The sequence below is a fragment of the Chiloscyllium plagiosum genome, chromosome 7 (genome assembly GCF_004010195.1).
Source record: "Chiloscyllium plagiosum isolate BGI_BamShark_2017 chromosome 7, ASM401019v2, whole genome shotgun sequence".
In the NCBI taxonomy this organism is placed as follows: Eukaryota; Metazoa; Chordata; class Chondrichthyes; order Orectolobiformes; family Hemiscylliidae; genus Chiloscyllium; species Chiloscyllium plagiosum.
The window spans coordinates 25,062,066-25,083,224 of NC_057716.1; the positions used below are offsets into that span (position 1 = coordinate 25,062,066).

At 44.1% G+C, this 21,159-nt stretch overlaps 1 protein-coding gene across 6 annotated transcripts in view; it reads left to right on the forward strand.

The window, feature by feature from the left end:
* The window catches only part of plekhm3 (pleckstrin homology domain containing, family M, member 3), a 117,641-nt gene extending 104,956 nt beyond the window's left edge, over positions 1 to 12,685 (forward strand). For 5 of the 6 annotated variants that reach the window (XM_043693284.1, XM_043693285.1, XM_043693283.1 and 2 more), the window contains one exon: positions 10,107 to 12,685. In XM_043693284.1, coding sequence (XP_043549219.1) covers positions 10,107 to 10,281 — 175 coding nt within the window. In that variant the 3' untranslated portion in view covers positions 10,282 to 12,685. The remainder of the gene's footprint in view (positions 1 to 10,106) is intronic. The other variant, XM_043693288.1, reaches the window with a different exon arrangement.
* The last annotated feature ends 8,474 nt before the right edge of the window (positions 12,686 to 21,159 follow it).

The following is a 21,159-nucleotide window of genomic DNA, read 5'->3' on the forward strand; positions in this document are numbered from 1 at the left end:
TATGCCCACAATGTCAACTCTCCTCCTCGGGTGCTGCCTGACCTGCTATGCTTTTTCCAGCGCCACACTTTTCGACTCTGACCTTCCAGCAGTCCTCACATTTTCCTGGTAAAATATGATCTAAGGGTTATGTTTGAACATTATTTTCACCTGTAGAACCAAGTTCCTTTCAGCTGCACTTTGCGAAGTTTCTTGAGTTTCGTGTCAGGGCAAGCTGATTTTTTTCAAGCCCTTTCTGTTTCTGATCCTCGTCCATATGACTCATTTTGCAAGCATGCTTCCTTACTGTCCCTCCATTTCACAGTTCTGTGGTCATTGTGAGTTAATTCCATAACAAACAAGGGAACTGTTCCAACACAGAAACAGTTAAAAATTCTTGTCACGATTTCTGCTGTTGACTCTTGGTCAGTGCACTCAATGCTGATGTTAAATATTATTATAGCGACAGAGTGATCTCAATAGCAAATAACAACTTGCATTTATATAGCACCTTTTAATAGGGTGATGCATTCCAAGCACTTCGCAGGAGCATTGACGCCAAAAAATTCGATGTTGTGCGACATAAGGAGCTGTTGGTCAAAACAATCGCTTTTTATGTAACACCATAAAAGCTGAGAAAGTGGGAAGAGGTTTAAGGGAGGAATTCCAGAGATTGAGGTCCAGACAGCTGAAGGCAGAGCTGCTACTGAAGTAAATGGTGGTGCACAAGGTGAGGTGTGAATTGGAGGAATACAGAAAGATAAGTTTTTTTTTAATTTACTCACACGATGCGGTCAGCATTTATTGCCCAGAGGGCAGTTAAGAGTCAACCACACTGCTGTGGGTCTGGAGTCGCATGTAGGCCAGACCAGGTAAGGATGTCAGATTTCCTTCTCTAAAGGACATTAGTGAACCAGATGGGTTTTTCCAATAATTTACAATGGTTTTGTGGTCATCCTTAATTCCAGATTCTTAAATGAATTCAAATTCTGCCATCTGCTGTGATGGAATTTGAGCCCAGGTCCCCTGAACGTTAGCTGAGTTTCTGGATTAATAAATCTTGCGACAATGCCACCAGGTCATCAAGAGCTGGAGGAGGATACAGTCAGGATGTAACAATTGGAGATCAGGGAGATCACATGGAAAAGCCCCTGATCAGTACTGAGGACTATATATTAAATCACATATACTAACCGCACATCGCCTGTTAGATACATGCAGCTGACTGTCCATAGCTGATTTTTGGAGAAGACTTTTGGACCTCTGCTTGCTGCTTTGTGCAAAACGGTATCTTTCAGCTAAAACATTAATCTGAAGCCTGTATGGTGAGTGTAAAAGATCTAGTGGTGCTATTTTGAAGATCGGTGGAGTTCTCATGGGTACTATAGCCAAAATTCTGTTGTCTTAATCATGATTGCCTTTACTCCCTGTGATTAATCTTCAGTAACTGAGATTAAATAGTTAAAAATCACATAACACCAGGTTATAGTTCAACAGGTTTAATTGGAAGCACACTAGTTTTCGGAGCAACGCTCCTTCATCAGGTAGTTGTGGAGGACACAACTGTAAGATACAGAATTTATAGCAAATTTTTGTTATAAACTCTATGCCTTACAATTGTGGCCTCCACAACCACCTGATGAAGAAGCGACGCTCCGAAAACTAGTGTGCTTCCAATTAAACCTGTTGGACTATAACCTGGTGTTGTGTGATTTTTAACTTTGTACACCCCGGTCCAACACCGGCATCTCCGAATCATCATGAGGTTCAATAATTACTTAGTAGTTGTTATGCAATCTTTGTATTCAAAAATTGGCCACTACCTTAGGCTGTGTAACAAATGACCCTATTTCCATTCTCTGTGAAACTCACAATTACCTTATAAACATGGATGCATAACAACTCGACAGTCAGCAAAGAGCAAGTTGAATCTCAGTCATTATTTGCAATTATGAAATTAAAGCACTATATGCCTAAAGTGGTCATTAGCCCAATATGTCTGGGTTTCTGGGTGATCATTCCTAATCCTTTGTTCTGTTCTCATTAGCCTTGTAAATGATTCCTTTTAAAATACTTTTCTGATTTCCTGTGAGTATTACTATTGAACCTGCTTACATCATGGATGCAATACGATCACCATCATTCAGTACATTTGAAAACATTCTCATTCCCTGCCCAAATTTCTTTTGCCAGTTACCTTAAATTTTTGTCCTCTGGTTTCTCCTATTCCTGTCTGTGGCAATAGCTTCTCCTTATGTAATTTACCAAAGTCTCTAGAGGAAATTTAAATCTCCCTTTAGCTTCCATTGCCCTAAAAAGAACACCGCAGCCTTTCTGCTTAACTGAAGAACCTAATTCCTGGTACCACTCCAGTAAACATTCTCTGCAATACCGTAACACTTTTCCTATAAATGCGGTGCTTAGAATTGAGGACAATTAATCTAGCTGGGGACATAACTAACTCAATCCAGGTCACAGGTGAAAAGCGGGACTTTGCTGTTTTTGGTTTATTTTGTTCCAATGCTGAATAGATTGCCGACCCCGAGGGGGCTTTGCTAACACTGTAGCTTGTAGAATGGTCTTTTCCCTAAATTCACCAGCAATAGATGTGAGAAGATAATGCATCTGACAGAGACCAATGGCTCTGCGGTGTGAATGACTGAACAGTGCTGAGAAATTTTAGAATAGTGTAAGTAACTTTGGGGCAAAGAAATGAGAAAAGAGAAGAATAAAACTTGCATTTCAAAATATTAAACGTTCACACGGTAGCTTTTCAAACCTAGGACACCCACAACACTTCACAGCTAACTAATTTTTCTTCTGGAGTGTAGTCTCTATTGTAATGAAAGCACGGCAACTAATTCGTGCACAGCAAGCGTCCACAAAAAGCATCGTGACAGTGAATAGATAATGTGCTTTAGTGATGTTAATTGAGGGAGGCCAGACTGTAAAGGGAATCACCCCTGCTCTTCATACTTCACATTCACCACAGAGAGATAACAGGGCCTTGGGTCAGCCTGCCTCGTGCTCGTGCTCGTGCTCAAGCACCAGTAATTTGGGAAAAACCACAGTACCCTGTCAGCATTGATCAAAATTAAAATTCAGTCTTTGTGAATTCAATGTTATGGGGATAGGGTGGGGTGCTACTTTGGAGGGTCAGTGCAGACTTGATAGGCCAAATGGCGCCTCTCTGCACTGTAGAGATTTTATTTTCTTATGGTGACCCCACTTTGTTTTTGCAAAATAGCCAAGAGCCCCACACATGAGAGTGGGGGTTGGGTGGTGACAATGCCTGAGAGGGGGGAGGGGGGGTTGGTTAGCGGAAGGAGGGTGAAATATCTGATTGATTGGGTATGGGTTATGGACGGGGATGGGGAGGAGGGGTATTTTAAAAGGAATCATTACCCGTGAGAATTCGGTGCGGGTGAGATGCTGGTGAGAGTCATGAAGAGGGGAGTGTTAATGTGTGGGTGGTGGTGGGGGGGTGCTGGATGCTGGAGAGTTGTTTTATCCGTATGCTTTTTAGTTTAAAATTTCCGACTAAAGTTACTTGCGACAGGGTTCAGGCCTCCAACATCAGGCTGTTTGACTATACAAAATGTAAAGGGGCCATTGGCACTAGTTTGGATCTGCACCGTAGTCATTGTGGATTGAAGCCAAAAGGTGTTTGCTGAGCCCAACAGGAGTCTTCTCCAACTCCTCCTCCATCTAAAAAAAACAAAAATTAGTTTGGGAAGCCCAGGTTTAATGTCTCATTTGAATGATAACTTTGACAGTGCAGCTGTCCATTAGAATAGCAGTCTAGTGTCAGCCTAGGTTAGGTACTCAGGTCTGTGAAGTGGGACTTTAACCAGCACCTTCTGACTGAGGAAAGACAGAGCCACAACTTGCATGTACTGTGTTTTCACACACGGGAGAACATCCCGTGTCACTTCACAGAAGCACAAAAGGGAAGGGATCAGAGAATTTATTGTTGGATTAGAGCTGGAGGGAAATAAAGAGATCAAGGAGGTTTGATGGGGATTAGCAGTAGTAAGACAGGAAAAATAAGTTATTATTACCCTTAGTGACATAGCTGCTTCTGAAATAACACAATAGGCATGATAAAGGCAGTTGATTTTGGTTATTTTGTAAAGCCTGTTCATGTCTGTTATGAATTGGTAGTATTAGCACAGGGCAAACTTCTTACGCCTCATCAACTAGACTGTTACTTAATGTTTGTTTAAACAGTCTGAACCAGACTTTTTTTTTCTCTCTAGTGTTTCTGTGTTGTGTTTCTCTTCAAAGCAAGTGTGTGATTCACCAAGCACAGGCCAACAATTCCTCTTCACAAAAACTACAAACAAGGCCGAAACAGCTGAGTGCAGGTGGCTGGATGGATCAGTGGTCCATCAGCAACACCCCATTTCCTTTTGAAACAAAGCCCAGGTGCCTGGGTGAACCACGTCCTTTGCGTTGGTTAAAGGTGTGTCGCACCAGTGCAGCTGCCTTCTCCATTTTGTAACCAAATGGAAGGCACTTCAGCTTAGAAACTGTCACAGAGGGTACGGTACCAGGGATGGTGCAGAAAAGTGATCTGGTTATATATAAAATCAGAAAGGAAAAAGAGTCTTGAATTCAACTTGTATTTATATTGCACCTTTCATGATTCCAGAATGTTCTTTGCCACATGTGTACTTTTGAAGTGTGGTCAGGGAATAATGCAAGCAATTTGCCCATACCAAATACCCAAAAATAGTAATTAAGTAAACCTACTTTGGATATTGATAAACAGGTCACTATTCACTAATTTAACCATGTTGAGGTGGTAGTGTAGTGGTAATGTTACTGGATCCAGAGCCCCAAACTGATGTTCTCAGGACGTGGGTTTGAATCCCATCATGGCAGTTAATGAAATTTTAATTCCGTTGTGAATAAAAGACTGGAATTTGAAAAAAATCAAGTCTAATGATGACTATATAACAATGACAATTGATATAACAACCCATCTGATTCACTTATGCTCCTTTTAGGAAAGGAAATCTGCTATCTTTACTTGGTCTGGCCTACATGTGACTCCAAACCCACAGCAATGGGGTTGATATTTAACTGCCTACTGGGAAAATTAGGATGGACAATAAATGCTGGGCTAGCCAGCAACACCCACATCCCATGAATGATTAAAAAGAAAAGACACTGGAAGAAATGTCCTGTTCTTCTTGAATAATACTGGGACTCTTAACAGGGTCTCGGTTCAATGTTTCATGCAGAAAATACCTCCTCCAGCAGTGCAGTAGTCCTTCAGTACTTCAAGTATCAGGCTGGACTGTGGACTGAATTCACTGGAACAGGACTTGTGATCATGACTTTCTGGGCTGGAGAATTGAGTGCTAGATGTGGAGAAACTCTTTGCATTGGTTCAAAGAGTTCTGGAATGTGGGTGTCCCTTTACGTCAGCATTTATTGCCCACCCCTAATTGTCCTGTAGAAGGTGGTGGTGAGCTGCCATCTTTAACTGCCATTGTCCTTGGGGGTGTAAGAACATCGACTGTGCTGTTGAGAAATGTGTGTTTATTAAGAAGAAGAATTGGAGTGTGGATAACTGGCTTGTGCTCCAAAGGTTTTAATCAGTGATCTATAGCCTTTAAATTCTCATCTATATTTTGGCGAAGGTTTACGAGGGTGTTGTCTGGTATGGAAGGTGCTAACTATGAAGAGAGGTTGAGTAGGTTGGGACTGTTTTTCATGAGAAAAAAAGGAGATTGTGGGGAACATGATTGAGGTTTACAAAATCATGAAGGGTATAGACAGGGTGGGTAGAGAAGCTTTTTCCCAGGGTGAAGGATTCAATAACGAGAGGTCACGCGTTCAAGGTTAGAGGTCACGCGTTCAAGGCAGAAAGCACTTTACACAGAGGGTGGTAGGTGTCTGGAAGGTGTTACCAGTAGAGGTAGGCACGGTAAGGTGCGTCTGGACAGATGCTTGAGTAGGTGGGGAGCAGAGGGATATAGATGCTTAGGAATTGGGCGACAGGTTTAGACAGTACATTTGGATCGGTTCAGGTTTGGAGGGCCGAAGGGCCTGTTCCTGGGCTGTAAATTTTCTTTGTTCTCTTTGTATATAAATATTCAAAAGCAAGTCTTAAACATTGTTAAGTGACAGAAATAGTCCAAGCTGGAGACTAAAAATGACTAAAAGCTGAAAATGCTAGAATCATTTTATAAAAGGTTTAATAGCAGAAAGCTGTGGCAGGATTGGACACAGTCGGCCTGGATTTACAAAAGGGAAATCACACTTGAATAATCTATTGGAATATTTCAAGGACATTACTAGTGGTGTTAATAAGGGAAAATCAGTAGATGTGGTTTACTTGGACTTTCAGAAGCCATTTGATAGGGTCCCATATAATAAGATTAGCATGTAAAATCAAAGCTTATGGGATTGGGCTAGTGTATTGACATGGATGGAGAACTGGTTGGCAGATAGGAAATAAAGAACAGGAATAAACAGATCATCTTCGGATTGTCAGCCAATAATTAGCAGGGTACCACTGCGATCAGTACGATTCTCCTAATTATTAAGCATTTAGGAGAGGCAACTAAATATAATATCTCCAGGTCTGCAGACTACACAGAGCTAGGTGGAAGGGTGAACTGTGAGGAGGATGCAGAGATGCTTCAGTGTGATTTGGACGGATTGGGTGATTTGGCAAATGTCTGGCAGATGAAGTATCATGTGGATAAACCGTTGGGTTATCCACCTTGTTAGAAAAAAAACAGGAAAGTAGATCCTTCCTGGCAATAGATTTGGAGGGGGGGGGGGGGGGGGGGAGGAGGGAGGTCCAGTGAGACCTGGGCATCCTCACACATCAATTGGTGAAAGTAAGCATGCAGGTGTAGAGGACAAGAGGCGTGTTGGCCGCCTTAGCAAGAGGATTTGAATCGAGGAGCGGGGATGTCTTGCTGCAATTGTACAGGTGAGACCACACTTGGAGAACAGTGTACAGTTTTGATTTACTGAGGAAGGATCTTTTGGCCAAGGAGGGAGCGCAGTTAAGGTTTACCTGCTGATTCTGGGAAGACAGGACTGAGGTATGTAGAGAGACTGGATCAGTTAGAAGAGTGAGGAGCGTTCTCATAGAAACAGACAAAATTCTAATAGGACTGAACTGAGTAAACGTAGGGAGGATGTACCTGATGACCGGGGAGTCCAGAACAAGGGGGTCACAGTTTAACAACTGTGTCAGCCATTAGGACTGAGATGCACAATCTCTTCACCCAAAGGGTGGTGAGCCTGTAGGAATGTCTGTAATAAAGTGACTGAGGCTAAGAGATTGAATGTTTACAAGAAGGCATTAGATATACAGGGGAACCTCGATTATCCGAATACCAATTATTCAAAAATCTGATTATCCAAAGGAGATCTCTAGGTCCCGATAGAAACATTACATCAAAGACGTGTTTCCAATAGTGATTTAAACAGGCACGGTCTCCAAATAACTGACCTCCCGCCCTCTCTCTCTTCCCACACTTACCCTGGAGTTCCACAGAGGGGTGTACCCTAACCACCTCGCCCCACCTCTGGCTTCCCAGGAATAATCTCTCCAACATTGACCTGTGCAGGGCAAATGTGGAACCTGTCAAAAATTTGTAGTAAAAAGTTGCGTGTGTGGCTGTGTCTGTGTGCTATTTGGAGACTTACCCCACAAAGGAAACTGCAGCAGCAGCAGTTTTTGCTGGGGGGCAGGGTTGGATGGGGTCAGGGTGTGGGGTTGGACCGAATTGGGGGCAGGGTTGGACCGAGTTAGGTGTGGACTGAATTGTGGGTGGGGATGGGCCGGGTTTGGGGCGGCGGGTGGGGTTGGACCGGGTTGGGGGGTTGGTGCTGGACAAGGGGGGGGCGGTGATGGATTTGGGGGGGGTGGGGCCTCTCGTGCTGTGTGCAGCTGCTAGTCTCCTGAATGGAGAGCAGACTTTAAAACTCCGAGCCTCAGAGGAAAGGCATTTAATCGATTTTCTGAATAATCGATTATCCGAACAAAATAGTGCCCGCCCACCTCGTTCGGATAATCACATTTCCACTGTAGTTCTTAGGGCTAAAGGGCATGGGCGAAAGCAGGAACTGGTTACTGAGTTAGATGATCAACCATGATTATATTGAATAGGAGAGCAGGATCAAAGGCCCTAATGTTGCTCCTATTTTCTATGTTTCTATAATCTAAGATGTTGTGTTGAGACAATTGAAAGGTTCACCCAGTGTTGAAATGGGCATCTACTAGGTAGAAGAGGCCAAGATAAGGTTTTGAACAAATAACTTTACTTTGGGCTACTTTGGGAGCTTGGAGGAGGGAGGAGTGCTTCCCTGACAGAATTAGCAAGGAGTTTGAGGACACCTCTGCCCTGGCCTCACACTCTGCTCACTTCTTTGTGCCTTTTAATATCTGGTGTCTCACTCTAAGCATTTCAAATTGATAGGTTATGTTGTGAGAAATAGTCGGGGAGTTAATCACTGAGTTTTCAATCACTGGTATACAGGATTGTGAAGGCAGCAATTGTTTTGCTGTTTATCAGTAATGATTAACCAAAAGAGTTGATGCTTTTAAATACGCGGCGCCAAAGGTAGTTGGTGGATTTTGATCCCTCACCTTGCTCGGTTTCCATGAATGGGTCAGAGTGTTGAACAACTTTATTGAACTGTTTGCTATTCATACATCAATGATCAGTAACAGGAGTGAAGAAACAAAAGTGAATCCCAGTCATGGGAGGTTCTTGCTGCTGCTGCTTCAGATAATTTGCACTTTCCTGTACAGGGGTCCAGTTCCACAAACTTCAGATACTCTTCTGAAGGCCCGATCTTCACATGTGGTACTGGAAAGTAAGTTGGCATTAGTTGTCTGATTTGTCGGGGTGTCAACGGCATCACTGTGTGGTGACATGATATCTGGACACCTGACTAAATTTGGGTGTAAAGCTTATTGGATCAGCAAGCAAGTATAGATCTCTCCCACATTTCCAATGAAGCATGTGCAAGTTTTGGTGTTAGTTTTGAGCTTACTTTTGTTTCTGCTTGTTCATTCTGGTATCAATCAAGAATCTTGATGAGAAGGCCGAACTACCCATCGTTAACGAGAGTATCCAATCAAAAACTAATGCTATGAATTGTGAAAACTAGTCGTAGAATAAGGGGGCATACATTTCAATCTGGAACGTAAAGGAATTTCTTCCCCCAGAGGGTAGTAAATGTTTGGAATTCTTTGCCCCAGAAAGTTGTGGGGACTGAATCACATAAAGTATTCCAAGAGGCAGTAGATATGTTTCTGAACATTCAGGGAGTTGAGGGCTATGAGGAGCTGGCTCCGGAGTGGAGTTGAAGCTAATGTTCCCATAAGCTGCATGACCATTCATCTGCTGGGAGGGTCCGTGCACCCCAGTCAACGTGCAGATACATCGACTTCTGATTCACGAAACCAAGCTCTGCACAAATATGAGAGAGAATGTAGGTTGTGGCCTGGGGTAGATCAGCTATGATCTTACAGAATGGTGGGCCAGGCTAGAGGGGCCAAATGCCCTTCTTATTTCTTAAGTTCTTACTGCTGTTCAGCTTAATTACTGCCATAAAGGTCATACAACTTGGCAATGCATCTGTTCATATGTTATAAAATTGTGACTTTAGAATGTAGTTGTGAAACAATTACTGAGGACATTAATTGTGTATATCGTTTTAGAATATTGTTCACATCTCAGTGCTGTTGGTTATGATTGACATGCGGTTTGTGGAAATGTGGCAGAAGCAAATTCAATTGCAACTTTCAAAAGAGAATTGCCTGCATTTATCAAACGGAATATGGGGGCAATGGGGAAAGCACAAATGAGTGGGACTAACTGGATGGCACTTCCACTGGAATAGGGAACTGAGTGGCTGTTTTTGTTGTATTGGGTTAAATTTTGCCTTTATTTAAACTAGATACTTATCAAAATCTTTTAGTTCATCGATTAAAACTGTGATTACCATTCACTAAGTACTTAATTGGTTGCATAGCTGTTTGGACCATCCTGAGGTGGTGGGATGGGCCCTATTGAAATCAGATTTAATTTCTGCTTTGATTATAAACTGAGATGATGAACACAGGCTTTATTATTTCTCTGTAGGTGTGAGATTTGCGGAGCTGTGTTCCACGCTGAGTGCAAGTCGAGGAGTGTTCCCTGCCCACGGTGTGTGCACAGGGAGCTGCAGAAGAAGCCGCGTTCTTTCTGGCGCACGTTGGACTTGGATGGCGACTTTGAGTTTTGCGATGCTTTCGAATTCTCCTGCCCAAACAGCTGATGTCGAGGTCAGACTTGACTCAAACATCGAATTCTCAATCTAATCTTTCGTGAATGAAGAAATAGGGCTGGGTGCGTTCGGATCCCTGTGCTCAGGAACACAGTGAATTGAAGGGGGATCTTTTGGTGATTTTAAAATAAGCTGGATGAGGTGGGAGAAGGTATGGTATCGAAAGATGAATTGAGTGCAGGAGACTGCCCCTTCTACATTATAATGCACAATGTAGGTTGCTGTTAAAATATATCCGTTGTGAATTTGTTGTCATGTATCCACCATCTCGGCCCTCGACAGTCAAAAACGCTTGAGTGACACGATTGGTTTCCAGCGGTGTACAGAATTCCACTTAACTTGGTGCCAAATTCCCAGCCTCATTCCAGTCTGTGTGCAAAACGGTGGGGTGACATTGATGTCGTTGTGTTTTTACGTTGGGTTTAAAATACACCCCCTTGTCAGAGCAGACCCAGGATTGTATGTTGCACCTCATTTTTACCGTGTCCAACCTTGGAGGTATTTGTGGGCACTACGTGCCAAAGAGGTAAACAATTCCATTTCCCTTTGGCAATAAGCCTCTCCTTCGAACTAAATCGACTGTGTATCCCAGAGGAACAGGATGTATACCACCAAATCCCTGACCCTCCAGGATTCCCTTCAGGTTATTTTCCTTTCTGTATTCTCAATTATTCTGGAAAATATGAAGTCACCATCCAAGATCCATATATAGTTACCATTACTTACAGGTCAACCAATGCATGGGAAAAATTATTTTAACAGCAATTTTCCTGCAGCATCTGATCTATTCTAAAAGCTTAATTGGTTGGACAGCAGATTGTTAGTTTGTTTTATTTCACCTTTTCCCTGCCACTGTTGGCCACGCCACCAAATTTGGAACCTGTTCTCACAACTTGCAACATTCTGAGGATTAATCATCAAAAAGAAAAGGGGAGATGGTGGTGGGGTTGACTAAACCAGGTCGAAGTGAACAACAGGGTGAAAATCAAAGGGTTTAAGCTCAAAACGTCTGATCAGGAATCGGTGTAAAATTTTGTTTTATTTTATTTTAATAAGTTAGTAAGACTCTGAGGGTTAACAAAATGATATGAATCAGTGCACACCTAGGAACATTGATCAACATTGCAAACCTGGAACCCACAAGTGAAGTTTAGATCCCACAATCACTATTACATTAGAGAGAGCCTACAGTGATTAGCAGTGAACTCTAGACTATGCACACTGAGCAAGGACTGGGATAAATAGGTGCACTTGGGATAACAGTGGGCACACACTCAAAGACTTTTAGGGAACAATGGGAATTTAGGGATACCAAAATGCGAAGGGATCAAGCAGAGATTTTGTTTCACTCGGTGTCTAAGAATTGCACTTTTCCACTAGGCTCATTTGATCAACTCAATTTGAGAAGTGAATTTTTAGCCATGTTCAAAATATGTTTGTATCTGGTACATAGTGAGTTTAAAAGCTGTTTTTTTTTTTAAAAGCCTGATTGATCCCCTGATCTATAGTAAGTGTTTTGTTTTAGAGTCTGGCTACTGCTGGTAACAATTGGCACCTGTACATGGCACCTTTTGGTGTATCCAACCAACCGGTAGATATAGAATTTCAGCATGGGTTATGTAGCCACTTTGGATTAGGGTGTAACTCAGGTGCAATACCAATGAAATATGGTTCCCAAGTAAGTTGCTTGGGAGATGAGTGGGCTCTGGTGGTTCACTGGGGAGAGGGGATGCGGAGATCACATTGAAACTCAACACCAACCACTGTCTTAACCCTTCCAACAGATTATATCTGTATCTGAATTTGGCTTTGAATCCAAAAGTCCTTGGTCTCACTAATATGCATATGTAAATTATACATTTATTGTGGAAGGTGCTGTTGAGCACATTAAGCAAGTGGCATTGCTGTTTAAACAGTGAAAAGCAGAAATGATTGCAAGAGAAAGCTTGATGGAAGAACTGGAAGTGGAACTGTTGTAGCATTTTGGTACACCACGTTAGGCAGCAGACTGTGTCCATGGAAGCATGGGAAATTGTGGGATGTAGTGGCTGCTGTTGCCTGCTTCAGATTTGGGACATTGTCTCCTCCACTCACAGATTTTAAAAAAAACTTATGATCACTCACAGTCTGTCTTGTCCTTTCCAAGATAGGATTACATCACATGAACCAAGGAGTCTGCTGTAGATGTGGAGGGGCTATAAGGGACAAGTGCGAACTCATATCTGTCATCTATTATTTGCTGTGGTGGTAAAGCTCTAAATTTGAAGTCTGCTGCTTTTATAATATAATAATATATTTATGTACATACATCTTAACAGGAGGAATTATCCTGAGATACATTTTTGTAAGGTTGGAGCCACTAAAGCTGATCTGAAAATAAAGCTGTTTAATTCTATCGCACCAGTATTTTGCATTTTATTAATTGTGTTGCACTGAGCCAAGCAAGAGCTGTCATTCAGCAGAAGCTGCAAAGCAGGAAGATCCCAAATTTGATCCCTGATGTGTGCTACCTTCGTTGATTTCTACCTTCTTCAGAAATGGACTCTAAAGAATCATAGCAGACTCAAAACGTTATCTCTGTTTTTCTCTCCGCGGATGCTGCCAGACTGGCTGAGTTTCTCCAGCGTTCAATGTTTGCATCAGCTGGTTATTGGATTAGATTAGATTCCCTACAGTGTGGAAACAGGCCCTTTGGCCCAACCAGTCCACACCGACCCTCTGAAGAGTAACCCACCCAGACCCACTTCCCTCTGACTAATGCACCTAACACTATGGGCAATTTAGAACGGCCAATTCACCTGACCTGCACATCTTTGGACTGTGAGAGGAAACTGGAGTACCCGGGAGAAACCCACGCAGACACGAGGAGAATGTGCAAACTCCACACAGACGGTCGCCTGAGGCTGGAATCGAAATGGGACCCTGGCGCTGTGAGGCAGCAGTGCTAACCAATGTGCCACCGTGCCATCCCTGGTCTGCAGAATAATGCCATGGGATCTTTTACAACTGGATATGAGCACAATTATAGTGTTTAAAAGACATTTTGATAGGGTTTGGAGGGATATGGGCCAGGAGCAGGCAGTTGGGACTAGTTTAGTTTGGGATTACGTTCGGCATGGCCTGGTTTGACCGAAGGGTCTGTTTCTGTGCTGTATGACTCTATGACTTGACAGGATAGTCATGGCACTGGTTTGACATTTTATCAAGAAGACAGTTGTTCCAACAATGCTGCACTCCCTCAAAACCAAGATGAAAAGGAGGGGGCGCGGAAGGGAGGTTTTTTTTCAGCTGGCCTTTCGATCACTTTTGAATGGTGCAGCAGGTTCAAGGGATTGAATGGTCTCCTCTCGATCACGTGTTCCCTCAGAAAATGCACAGTGTGTCCAGAATGAAACAATGTCTGCTCAAACTTGGAAAGCCTGGTTTCCGTTGCTTACTTTTCACACAATTTTTGATTGATTCACACGCTTAGGATTTTCCACTTTGATGGAAGCTTACCTTCACAGGTGGCTAACATTTCAGCACATTTGTAGTACCCGTGTTCGTTCCCCATGCATTGGAGTTGTCAGCCCCTTTGATGTTTGGGGGATGGAGTGGGGGTGGGTAGGTAGGTGGAAATTTTGAGGTGGGGATGGTGATTGACTACGCTTCGTTTCCTCTGTTTAACTTGTGGGACTTCGTGTGAACTCAACTGATTTTTTTTGTCATCGTCAAGCTGTTTTGCTGGGGTGATTTTTTTTATTTTTAAAAAAACCTGAGGATCTCGCAAATTAAACTGGTGGGGATGGTGATTGACTACGCTTCATTTCCTCTGTTTAACTTGTGGGACTTCGTGTGAACTCAACTGATTTTTTTGTCATCGTCAAGCTGTTTTGCTGGGGTGATTTTTTTTTTATTTTTAAAAAACCTGAGGATCTCGCAAATTAAACTTGAGCGGTCTCAGTGCCTCGTTGTCGCTTCCAATTAGTGCATTGTCGATCCACACAATAGCATCACTGTAGCAAGCGCCTTGGGGGCTAACAGGGATGAGCAGGCGGGGGGGGGGGGGGGGGGTTGCAGAAGAGAGATTCCACAACCCAGACAGAAAATGCCATCAGGAAATCGAAGCAGCTGCAATGCAGTGTAAGGCCCTGGCCCTGTGAAAGCTTGGAGTGGGAGCCTCCCATTCATGGCCTACCTCACTGCACAAAGAGACTGGGTGAGGTGGTGGGGGGGTAGTTGGGTGTAATTAGACGATTCAGCAGAGGAAGGAACGCTGTTTGCTTCATTCCAATGGAACCTCGCTTTCAATAGACAAGCACTAGCTGTTATTTTAAAGTTCATGAAAGGGGTGGATTCCTCCCTTCCTTCAACATCCCAGCACCGTTTCATTTTGCTAGAGCAAGGGTGGATTTTATTTTTAAAAATGAGGCAATCTCAGAAAACGCATGCAAAAAAAAAGCCTAAAACATCCTCTCTCTTTTGTTTTCAAATAACTTCATTCTATGAAGGAAAGATTGCAGAAGAGGAGCAAAGGCATGGGATCCCTCTTCCAGAGAGTCAGCACCATGTTATTGTTATGTGGCATGATAGATAAATGGACAAGGCACTGTCATATATATGTATGTGTATGTGTATAGCTATATAAAACCTCTCAACATTGGCCAGTTATGTATTGCAACGAGATTTACATCAAATTCTACTTTACTGCTGGGAAATACCATGGCTCCTCGGATTGTTTCCCCATTCCTTGACCGTAAGGGAAAAATGCTATATTGTCCAGAATATACAAAGATGTAAGTGTTCTCAATAATCAGCATCATTGGGTAAAATTCTAAGTTTATGACATGAAGATTCTGTGAATTTTACTGGCAATTTCCGATTTCATTCCTACCACACTACTGTTGAAAGCTGCAAAACAATGGTCTCACTTTGGCCGTGAAGGATTTCCATACAAGCAAGTGCTTCAGTTCCCTTTGACCTGTATGGTATTGTGATTTCGTGAAACAATCCTTCTGCTCAGTACAGGTTTGGTGTTGAGCATCAAATTCAAAATTGTACATACCCATGTTCAAAGTGCCCTTATCCTTTCACTGTGATATCTTCAAGATGTACAGCCTTTTGACTAATCTGCATTCTTACAATTTGGCCTTTTGTACATCACTGATTTCTGTTTTTTTATTTCAAAAATATACTTTATTCATAAATATTTTGATGATCTGTACAATTGGTCATGCCATACATACATGCATACATAAACATTCCATTTCTTTGCATACAGAGATAGAGTAATCATTCGTATATACAGGTCTGTATGTTTACTATCCATATGTTTAGCTGAGGCGTCAGCAGAGCCCAAATGACTGCATGGGCCCCCTGTTCTTCTTAGGCAGGCAGATGTTACACGGTGGTCTTTCCCCACCGCGCCTTGGCGGCATCTGCCCCAAACTCCAGCGCGTCTCTCAACAAGTAGTCCTGGATCTTGGAATGTGCCAGTCTGCAACACTCAGTCGGGGTCAACTCCTTCTGCTGGCAGATTAACAGGTTTCAGACCGCCCAGAGAGCGTCCTTCACCGAGTTGATGATCCTCCAGGCACAGTTGATGTTCGTCTCGGTGTATGTCCTGGGGAACAGGCCGGAGAGCACGAAGTCCCACGTCGCGGCACTGCTTGGGAACGAACCTCAACAAACACCACTGCATTCCTCTCTAGACTTCTTCTGCATAGGCACATTCCCGAAGAGCATGACCTCGCTCTTGCCTTGGTTTACCTTGGCCCCCGAGGCCCATTCGAACCAGTCACATATGCGCATGAGTCTGCGCACGGACAGCGGATCCGAGCAGAAAACGGCGACGTCATCCATGTACAGGGAGGCCTTAACCTGCAGGCCCCCGCTGCCAGGAATAGTCACCCCTCTTAGGCTCGCATCCTTCCTGATGGACTCGGCAAATGGCTCTATGCAGCACACAAACAAGGCAGGAGAGAGAGGGCAGCCCTGTCTGACTCCAGATCTGACTGGGAAGTTATCTGATTCCCACCCATTGATTGAGACTGCACTGACAATGTTGGTGTAGAGCAGTCTGATCCAATTGCAGATTCCCTCCCCAAAGCCCATTTTGGAGTGAACATTTCTCATATACCTGTGTGATATCCTGTCAAAGGCTTTCTCCTGGTCCAGGCTAATGTAACCCTCTGTCCTGCACATAGGCGATCGTATCCCTGAGGAGTGCGAGACTCTCAGCGATCTTCCTGCCCGGCACAGCACAGGTTTGGTCAGGGTGAATCACGACCCCAGAACAGACCTGACACGGTTGGCGATTACCTTTGACAGAATTTTGTAATCCACATTCAGCAGTGAGATTGATCTCCAATTTTTGAGTTCCTCCCTCTCCCCCTTCCGCTTGTAGATGAGGGTGATGATGCCTTTCCTCATGGATTCACTCATGGTACCTGCCCGAAGCATACTGACATACACCTCCAGCAGGTCCTGGCCAATCAAGTCCCACAGAGCGGAATAGAGCTCGACCGGTAAGCTGTCGCTTCCGGGAGTTTTATTTTTTTCGAAGGACTCTAGGGCCATGGTCATCTCGTCCAGAGATAGCGGCTGGTCCAGCCTCTCCCGTGTTCTGTCGTCTAAGACTTCTGTAATAGAGGATAGGAACGACTGGGAGGCCGTGCTGTCGGTCGGCTTCGCATCATACAGACTGGCATAGAAGGATTTGCTGATCCTCATGACGTCGGCCTGAGATCACGTTATCGAGCCATCTTCTTCCTTCAGGCTGCTGAGCACAGAGCTCTCTTTGTGCACCTTCTGGAAGAAGAAACGTGAGCACGTCTTGTCCACCTTTGAGGATGAAGAACCTCTTGATGTTCACTTTTACTGTTTCCCACCAGTCCGCTGGAGACTCAAAGAGGGGCTTCACGGTTCTCCAACCTGTGTAGTCCCTCTTGAGCTCCTCAATGTTTCCCGGGGTCAACAGCTTTGTGTTCAGCTTCCACATTCCCTTACCAGCCCGCTGCTCGTCCTGTAGGTGACAGTCGGCCAGCAGGAGGCAGTGGTCAGAGAAGCACACTGGCGTTCGGGACACAAACAGGTAATCTTTCCTTGAGCGAATAGACCATTGACGGGCAGGATTTCAGTTGTCCAGTCTCTAAGGTCTGGAATTCCCTTTCTAAACCTGTCTAACTACCTCCTCTCGTTTAACACACTTGGTAAAATCTATCTCGCCAACCGAGTTTTTGCCCATCTGCTCTGATCTCACCTTGTGTTAATCTGGTGACTGCGTTTGTCTGATGGTGCTTCTGAAAAATGGCTTAGGACTTTTTACTGTTAAAGGCACTACGTAAATGAACGATGTTGTCCAAACTCTTCTGGAGTATTGTGTGCAACTCTGGTCGCCCTATTATAGGAAGGATATTATTAAACTGGAGAGGGTTCAGAAAAGATTAATCAGGATGTTGCCCAGACTGGAGGGTTTGAGATATAAAAAGAGTTGGGAAAGGCTGGGGCTTTTTTTTTCCCACTGGAGTGTAAGAGGTTGAGGGGTGACATTATTGAGATTTATAAAATCATGAGGGGCAAAATTAAGGTCAATGATGAGGGTTTTTTTCCTTTGGGTGGGGCAGTTCAAAACTAGAGGGCATATTTTTAAGGTGAGAGGAGAAAGGTTTGAAAAGGACATGAGGGGCAACTTTTGACACGGAGAGTGGATTATGTGTGGAATGAATTTCCAGAGGAAGTGGTGGATGCGGGTACAGTTACAATGTTTAAAAGACGTTTGGATAAGTTCAGAATAAGGTGGCTCAGTGGTTAGCACTGCTACCTCACAGCACCAGGATCCCAGGATCGATTCCAGCTCCGGGTGACTGTCTGTGTGGAGTTTGCACATTCTCTGTGCCTGCGTGGTTTTTCCTGGGTGCTCCGGTTTCCTCCCACAATCCAAAGATGTGTAGGTCAGGTGAATTGGCCATGCTAAATTGCCCATAGTGTTAGGTGCATTAGTCAGTGGGAAATGTGTCTGGATGGGTTACTCTTCGGAGGGTCGGTGTGGACTGGTTGGGCCGAAGGGCCTATTTCCTCACTGTAGGGAATCTAATCTAAGCTAAAAGAAAGGTTACAGGGATATGGGCCAAATGCAGGCAGGTGAGACTTGTTTAGTTTGGGAATATGGTCAGCATGGGCGGTTGGACTGAAAGGTCTGTTTCTTGCTTTATGATTCTATAGCTATTTTAGCATAGCTTCTTATTTTCTTAGCATTTGCCTGAAGTGTAAAGCATTGGTCTGAGACAATATCGTGCACCCCCCTCAAAACAGCCTGCTGCTTACCTGCTGTAATACCAACTGTCTGGGCTAGTCTCCCAACGGCATTGTGGCAATCAAAAGCAGCCGTTAAAGATAATTTACACGTCCTGGAACTGATTATACAATGGGAACATAGCAGTTTATGGCAGCTTGATCCAGCTGTTATAAACCATAATGAAACCTGGGCATTGTCGGAGCAGGAGCCAAAGGTGGGGGGGGGAGGGCAAAGGTAACAAAATTACGTATAACAACTTCTTAATGCCACTTTATACATTTAAGACAAACAGCAGCAAGTATTCTTTTATGCATTATTTATATGGATTGTGTGCTGTTACAAACAGGCAGTTGATCTCCGTTTTACTTGGTGTCATTCATGACCTGTGGACATCCGAACCACTTTAGTGATAAGTAAGTTGCTTTGGTGGGGAGTTGGAGTTTTGTGACTGTGGAATGAGCTGGTAGAGGAAGCAGTGGAGGCGAGTACAATTACAACATTTAAAAGGCATCTGGATGGCAACATGAAAAGGACAGATTTAGAGAGATATGGACAAAATGCTAGCAAATGGGACTATTCACATTGGGCTGGATGGCTGGCACGGATGAGTTGGACTGCAGGGTCTATTTCCCTGCTGTATGACTCTATGACTGCCGTGATATAGGGAAACGTAAAGCCAATTTGCTCACAGTAAGCTCCCACAGACAGCAGTGTGATTTAAAAAGCTATTATTGTGCTGCATGAGGCCAGGACCCTTGACATTAGGGCCTATTAGATCTGCCTGAAAGGACAGACGAAACTTCAATTTAGGTCTCATTTGAAAGACAGCATCTGACATTGCTGTAGTCCCTTAATACCACACAAGGAATATCAATCCAAATTTAATCCTGAAGTCTGCAGAATGAGACTCTGATCAACAAACTCTTAATTTGGAGGCGAAAGTGTTGGCAACAGGCCCACGCTTCTATCTAAGTTACAGTCATACACGGTAGCTTTCTATAGTTAGGGCAGTGGTTACTCAGATTAGAAACACAAAGACAAGTTGCGATTTTTCTTACTTAACCATTGCGTGAAAAGTTATTACTTAACCAGCAACATGTTGTTCTCTTGTCAACTTTGATAAAACTGTGCAGATATATCATTCAGACAAGAGGTGCTCTCCTGCAAAATGGCCGCTACAATTATAATTACTTTCCCCAATTTCACCTTTCTTTCATCCCTCTGAAGTGTTACCATTATCACCACTTCAGGGCCCTCTCCTCACGATCCCCATTCTTTCATTCAGCTGGGTTCAGGATGGGAAACTTCCAAGGGAAGTACATTTTAATTTTATCCAATTTTCATACCCTATGATATGGTTTAAGGTCTACTCTCATTGTGAAACATGAGGACCTGTGTGGAGTTTGCCTGTTCTCCCTGTGTCTGTGTGGGTTTTTTCAGGGTGCACCGGTTTCCTCCCACAATCCAAAGATTAAGTGGATTGGCCATGCTAAATTGCCCCGTAGTGTCCAGGGACCTATCCAGGCTAGGTGGGAAATGTGGGGTTACAGAATAGGGTAGCGGGGAAGCTGGATCCCAGTGGGATGCTCTTTGGAGGATCTGTACAGACTTGATGGGCCGAATGACCTCTCTCCATCCACACTGTGGGGATTCTATGATTCTGTTCTATGACCTCCGAGGAATGAGGGAGATGCAAGGGAGGAGCCGTGTTGATGACAAGCGATGGATTGGACGGATGGGAGACATATGATGTTTAGTACAGAGAAGTATTTGTTTGGAAGAACTTTAAAAGGCAATATAAAATACAGGGTACAATTCTAAGTAGGGTACATTAGCAGTAGCACCTGGGTGTACATGTGTATATATAACCTTTTTTTTCTCTTTATTATTGGTACATACGTGGATCAAAGTAACTGGAGCTTTCCCTGCCCACTCAATGTTGAAGGTGTTAGAACAGGTGGAGAGAGCAGTCACATGACAAGATGGCGGCAGTAGGGTAGGAAGCTCCTGGCCCATCTGCTTTCTTTTCACCAGGCCTACCACATCCTCCTTTTTTCTCTTCCTTCAAATCTTTTTTTCCCCTCCCGACACCAAGTTTATCTTACCTTCTTTTGGCACCTTTGGGTGAGGAAGAGGTTTCCGACAGGCTGCTACAGCAGAGAATGCAGTGTGGATCTGGCCGTTCCGCACGGCTGCATCCTGATGGGTCCTTGAACCGGGCTGATTCGGCAGTGGCTGAAGGCGTGGTGGGTCCCAGCCCGGGATTCCAATGGCCCGGATTTTCAGCGAGGCTTCTGCGGTGTCTTTGGTTGGTCTGATCCGGCCCAGGAATCTTTTCAGCGGCTGTTTTCGTCAGCATGGGTCTGGGTCTCCTTATGGCACCTTCAACTATGGCACATCTACTACAAACCAACCGACTCCCACAGCTACCTGGACTACACCTCCTCCCATCCTGCCCCCTGTAAAAACGCCATCCCATTCTCCCAATTCCTTCGACTCCGCCGCATCTGCTCCCAGGAGGACCAGTACCAAAACCGCACAACCCAGATGGCCTCTTTCTTCAAGGACCGCAATTTCCCCCCCCGACGTGGTCG